This window comes from Poecilia reticulata, chromosome 9 (assembly GCF_904066995.2).
Source record: "Poecilia reticulata chromosome 9, P_reticulata-male-v2, whole genome shotgun sequence".
In the NCBI taxonomy this organism is placed as follows: domain Eukaryota; kingdom Metazoa; phylum Chordata; class Actinopteri; order Cyprinodontiformes; family Poeciliidae; genus Poecilia; species Poecilia reticulata.
Window position 1 is genome coordinate 33683110 of NC_088838.1, and position 6496 is coordinate 33689605.

General features: G+C 45.8%; 1 protein-coding gene across 2 annotated transcripts in view; it reads right to left on the reverse strand.

Moving 5' to 3' along the window:
- Positions 1-2044: 2044 nt before the first annotated feature.
- Positions 2045-6496, reverse strand: part of LOC103470845 (tetratricopeptide repeat protein 16) — a 21180-nt gene continuing 16728 nt past the window's right edge. Inside the window, exons 9-13 of one of the 2 annotated variants that reach the window (XM_081610982.1) lie at positions 5410-5554; positions 5171-5336; positions 4968-5104; positions 3039-3237; positions 2045-2298 (exon numbers count right to left, since the gene is read on the reverse strand). In XM_081610982.1, coding sequence (XP_081467108.1) covers positions 2248-2298; positions 3039-3237; positions 4968-5104; positions 5171-5336; positions 5410-5554 — 698 coding nt within the window. In that variant the 3' untranslated portion in view covers positions 2045-2247. The remainder of the gene's footprint in view (positions 2299-3038; positions 3238-4967; positions 5105-5170; positions 5337-5409; positions 5555-6496) is intronic. The other variant, XM_081610983.1, reaches the window with a different exon arrangement.

Genomic DNA, 6496 nt, shown 5'->3' on the forward strand with positions numbered 1-6496 from the left:
TCTGGGTTGTTGGGATGTCCTGACGTTTTGTTTCCTCTCAAGTCTCAGAGATGCTTGAGATAAAAACAAAGAAGTTTGTGACCAACGAATGCAGGATGTATTAAAGTCATCCAGGTGAAATCTTCCAGGGTCGTGTTCCAGAAAGAAAAAAGAACAAAATGAAACTAAGAAATGTTCTGATGAATTAATGTGAAGCTGCAGGTCGTTACTTTTATAAAAATATTTTTTTTTGTTGTGCGTTTATGAGGCGGATGATCTGTGAGAAGATCGTCGTCTTTCCTGAGCTGCTGTCTGAAGAAATGCACCAAAAACAGCCAATCAGAACCAGGAGGCGGGTCTTAGCGCTGCTAATCACCCTCATGAACGAGCTACTAAATGTGCTAATGCCAGAGAAACAACTTACCATTATAGGAAAACCTTTTATCTACCTTCAGATAAACTGCTGGCCATCCTAACTAGCCTTAGCATTCACAACAGGCTACGTGGCGCACACAAAGGCTGATTGACAGCACTAAGACCCGCCTCCTGGCTCTGATTGGTTGTTTTTTAGTTCGTACTAGGAGAAATGTAAGAAAAAAATGTTTTATAAAAGTTGTGTCCTGCAGCTTTAATGCCAGCAGAGTCCAGAGAAACTTCCTCAGATGTTCAACCTGAACGTCCTCAGAGCTCAGAGCGGGGACGCCCTCTGGTATGCGAGACGCGCCGCAGCTCCTGCTCCGACCGGGTGTGTGTGTGTGTGTGTGTGTGTGTGTGTGTGTGTGTGTGTGTGTGTGTGTGTGTGTGTGTGTGTGTGGGTCAGCTGTTACCACAGCTGCTGTTAATGCTGCAGGTCAGCCGCCTCACGCAGCTGCAGCCACAACACGTCTGCGCTGCTCAAACTGATTCCCAGGGATGAAACCACAGAACAAAGATGAAGAGATTTTTATTTCCACAACGTTTCTTAGAGGGAAGGAAGATAAATAAATATGGCTGCTCATCCTTCCTTGTTTTAAACTTTTTAATTATTGCTTTCTATGAACTAATTCCTTGCAGCTCTTTCCTGAGCACAGATTTACTTTTCTTGCATGTTCTCTTGTCTTTCCTATTTTAAAAAGTGACAGAAAAATCACTTTTTAAAATGACTTTAAAAAGTGATTTTGACAGTCCAGTTAAAAACAGTCGTAGATGATAGATTTGAAATTTGTGACCATTTTAAGCTAAAGTAAAAAGATGATTTCTTGTTCAAGTAGATTTTACAGTAAAGGTGTGTCAATATACAGCAGGTGTTATTAAAAATAATAATTATACTAGGATTTTCTTCACAGTTCATGAATTAGAGGCTATAGATTTTTATACACTTTTCAGTTTGTGATTAGAAGCTTCAATCAAAACTTTTTTCTATTTTAAAGCTTTTTTGCAGGATTTTTCTCAACACTTTTTTATTTTCAATATATTTAAATAATTTAACCTTTTATTTCATAATCTGTTATTTTTCAGTGTGTTTTTAATTCAGCCATGTTGAGCAGAACAGTTTTAAATTCAATCTTCAAAGTTAAATAAAACTAAAATTACAGCCAACCGGCTCAAGCTGTGGCTCTGCCGCCACCTGCTGGACAGAATGCTGCATTACAGCTGGAGTCAGAAATGGCGTTTCTTCATTGCTGGAGGTTTTTTTACACATCATTATTTGACTTCTGCGTTTTGTTTTGTCTTTTTGTGTCTGTTTGGTGTCAAACTCAGTTATTTTGTAAAATAAAAAATAAAAACTTAACAATCAGAGACATTAGCACCTGAAATGTTTTGTCTGAATTTTCTGTTATTTTTAGTAAAAAATGCTGAATCACATCAGCTTTTCTAAGTGGACGCACATTTTTATGTCCTGCAAATATAACAAATATGTGACATGGAAGATTTATTAAAGTGGTGTTCAAAGTGCGGCCCCGGTGGCTATTTGTGGCCCTTGGAATGACTTTGTGTGGCCCCTGATTGACTCTCCAGAAAAGCCGACACAGTGAACACTTCCTGTAACTTCTGTAGGATTAGACTTTAAAATAAACGCATAAAATGGAAAACACTACAGGTGTTTAATTGGATCGGTGACAGCGCTGAATGATTTTAAAGAAGTAAAAACGTTAAACCTAACAGCAGAGCAGGAGTGGACGTGAACGCCGGTGTTATTTTTCAGACGCCAGGCGGCTCAGACTTGCTGGCGGCGGGAGAGTGGATGCGCTTTGCTGTTGGCGGCCACCGTGAGGCGCTGGTGCTGCTCTAGCGCAGGACGGGACAGACGGGGATGAACGACTCCACGGCCTCCTCCACCTGAGCGACGCGGTCAGCAGCGGCAAAGGAAAACAATCATGAAAGATTCACATTCTGAATATTTTTTTGTACTTCAGTTTGAGCTGCTTCTAAAATCAGGACCAACATTTTTAAGCCGTTTTTAAGATCGTGTAGTTTGGTGTCTGGAAAATGAGCTGCTTCATAAAAACGTGCCTGTCGTTGAGTCACAGTCAGCACTGCGCTGTTACCTAGCAACTCAAGTGGAGCTCCAGCACATTTGGTCAGCTGGTTTTACAGCCGAGTGTACAACGGCTGCTGGAAAGGAAAAGTGTTTTGTTGCCGACTTGCCATGCAGAAACCACTTGCTGCATTTTTATTGACTGTGCAGGAGATTCCACTTGTGCTTCTCAACCATGTGCAGCTGTATAATTGCACATGTGTTTGCACATGGGAGTGTAAACGTTAAGCTGAGGGGCGTGGCCAGCCCCTCAGCTGAGTGACGTGGCCAGCCCCTCAGCTGAGGGACGTGGCCAGCCCCTCAGCTGAGGGACGTGGCCAGCCCCTCAACTGAGGGACGTGGCCAGCCCCTCAGCTGAGGGACGTGGCCAGCCCCTCAGCTGTGGGACGTGGCCAGCCCCTCAGATGAGGGGCGTGGCCAGCAGCAGCTAATGTGGCTTTACATTTTTAAAAACTGGCCACACTCAGATCTCATTATCTAGGAATGATTTTGTGCCAAAACTGCAGCGAACATGTTTTGCGGCCCTGTCTTGCGCCCGTACCTGCAGGAGGGCCGAGGCTGCGTTCTGCAGGTCCTTCCTGCTCACACACAGGCTGAGCTGCTGAGCAGCTCCAGACAGGCTCAACGCTTCGCCCTCCGGACTCTCAGCGCTCACAGTCAGGCTGCTCAGACTTTCCTCCAGGCTGGAACAAACCCGACAGGCACACACGTCTGTCTCTGAGGCTGAAACCTCATCGAGTCTAGAAAATCGACGTCAACTAATTTTTGTAATTGATTAATGGTTAAAAACTCAAAGGAGGCAATTTGCTGAAAGAACAACACACTCAGAACTGTACAGAAAATATATACATCAGTGGTTCTTAACCTGGGTTTGATGAACCCCAGGGGTTCGGTGAGTCGGTCTCAGGGGTTCGGCGGAGCCTCTGCTGACCGCGGAGGTAAAGACACACTTGTGTAAAGTCGTGATGACGCCCCGCTTTGCCATCACTTGCTGCAGAGGATCACGTTACATTGCTTAGCCAATCAGAGGATCACGTTACATTGCTTAGCCAATCAGAGGATCACGTTACATTGCTTAGCCAATCAGAGGATCACGTTACATTGCTGAGCCAATCAGAGGATCACGTTACATTGCTGAGCCAATCAGAGGATCACGTTACATTGCTGAGCCAATCAGAGGATCACGTTACATTGCTTAGCCAATCAGAGCTGCGGAGGAGCCCTGATTGAAGGAGCTCCACTCTCAGCAGGGATTTGAACTTGTGTCTTTATTTACTTCAGCAAAGCTCACAGTTTTTACCAAATTCTGTAGCTTTCGGTGAACTTCTAGATCTGCTCCTTAGTTGCATCTTTTCGGGGTTGCTGCTGCCTCTAGTGGCGTGGGGGTGGTAACACAACTAATATAATTACGTTACTAAATCAGAATACCGCAAAGTATTTATTATTTATTATTAGTTTTTCATTCTCTTAAGAATGTAGAGCTAATTAAATGACCTAAAGACCTTAAAGTGGTTCCAGTTTCTCCCGATGGCCAACCTGTTGACACTGTGGCACATTTTAAACACCTTGGGTCGTTCCTGGACAGTCGGCTCAACTGAAAACACTGACTGTATGTTGAAGAACTGATCTCAGAGACTCCACCTTTAGGAAGACTTGGTGATCATGCAGCGTCACCCCGATGTCTTGAATTTGGCAGGGGGATCATATTTATCACTGCAGATGGGTTCAGTGAAGGCGCATATGAAACCGGTGGGTTCGGTTCCTCCAAGGAGGTTAAGAACCACTGATCTACATTTTACATTTCGCTGCACAAACGAATAAAATCTTATCCAGTATTTTTGGTTTAGTTTATTTTAATATATTTCTAATATGAAATAAAGAAAACTGAAACCGTTAAATTAGAAATTGGCAGAAGGTGCCAATTTTTTTTATCCTATTAATTGTCAGGATAATCAATTAATCGTCAAAATAATCGATTAAGCACCAGAATAATTGATTAATCGTTAAAATAATCGATTAATCACCAGAATAGCTGATTAATCGTTAAAATAACCAATTAATCACCAGAATAATTGATTAATCGTCAGAATAATTGATTAATCGTCAGAATAATTGATTAATCACCAGAATAACTGATTAATCGTTAAAATAACCGATTAATCATCCGAATAATTGATTAATCGTCAGAATAATTGATTAATCGTCAGAATAATTGATTAATCACCAGAATAACTGATTAATCGTTAAAATAACCGATTAATCATCCGAATAATTGATTAATCGGCAGAATAATTGATTAATCGTCAGAATAATTGATTAATCACCAGAATAACTGATTAATCGTGTAATTGATTAATTGTCAGAATAAGCAATTAGGCATCAAAATAATTGATAAATGATCAGAATAATCGATTACTAAACCACCGTTAGTCTCTTGGAGGTCTCATCTGCTGGTGGCGGTGCTGCTAACCTCTTCTCTGGATCAGAAGAAGACTCCCAGACCCGGATGGTTTCCATCAGCTCGTCTCGGAGCAGCCGGCCCTTGTTGCTGGACAGAACCTGGGTCGCGGTGCTGCCCGGGAACAGGTTCATCGTCATCGGGGGGATCTGCACAAACAGACACACCGCCGGTCATCAGGCTTCCTGGGGGAAAGCTGATGATCGGCTGCGGACCTCCTCGTTGTCGGGGTCCAGGATCATCAGGCAGATCAGGTCCTCTCTGGCGCCCTTCAGGTTCTGGATCCGGCGCAGCGCCTTCGACCGGTACTCATAGTACAGACTGGCGGTCGGGTTGTACATGATGGCCAGCGAAAACATGTCGGCTGCGTCCTGGAAGTACCTGCAGACACAAACACACAGTCACTGAACCTGTCAGGGAGTTCTGGTGGGAGTACTGGGGTTCTGGTTCTGACCAGTCGTGGAAGCAGAAGGAGCCCAGAGTGCTGTGAATGACGGCCAGGCGGAGCCTCAGGGCCGGCTCGTTTGGACTCAGCATCTCCTCGGCCTGCTGGTAGTCCAGCAGAGCGTAACACCAGTCGGCCTGCCTGAAGAAACAGTCTGACCAAAACACAGACCGGGTCAGAGAGACCCAGCAGAACCCAGCAGAGCCCAGCAGAACCCAGCAGAGCCCAGCAGAACCCAGCAGAGGCCAGCAGAACCCAGAAGAACCCAGCAGAATCTAGCAAAACCCAGCAGAACCCAGAAGAACCCAGAGAGACCCAGCAGAACCCAGCAGAGCCCAGAAGAACCCAGCAAAACCCAGCAGAACCCAGCAGAGCCCAGCAGAACCCAGAGAGGCCAGCAGAACCCAGCAGAATCTAGCAAAACCCAGCAGAGCCCAGAAAAACCCAGCAGAGCCCAGAGAGACCAGCAGAACCCAGAAGAACCCAGAGAGGCCAGCAGAACCCAGAAGAACCCAGCAAAACCCAGCAGAGCCCAGAGAGGCCAGCAGAACCCAGCAAAACACAGCAGAACCCAGCAGAGGCCAGCAGAACCCAGCAGAATCTAGCAAAACCCAGCAGAGCCCAGAAAAACCCAGCAGAGCCCAGAAGAACCCAGCAAAACACAGCAGAACCCAGCAGAACCCAGAGAGGCCAGCAGAGCCCAGAAAAACCCAGCAGAACCCAGAGAGGCCAGCAGAACCCAGAAGAACCCAGCAAAACACAGCAGAACCCAGCAGAACCCAGAGAGGCCAGCAGAGCCCAGAAGAACCCAGCAAAACACAGCAGAACCCAGCAGAACCCAGAGAGGCCAGCAGAGCCCAGAAAAACCCAGCAGAACCCAGAGAGGCCAGCAGAACCCAGAAGAACCCAGCCGAGCCCAGAAAAACCCAGAGAGGCCAGCAGAACCCAGCAGAACCCAGCAGAACCCAGCAGAGCCCAGCAGAACCCAGCAGAACCCAGCAGAACCAGCAGAACCCAGCAGAACCAGCAGAACCCAGCAGAACCCAGCAGAACCAGCAGAACCCTGCAGAACCAGCAGATCAAACGTTCACTACTT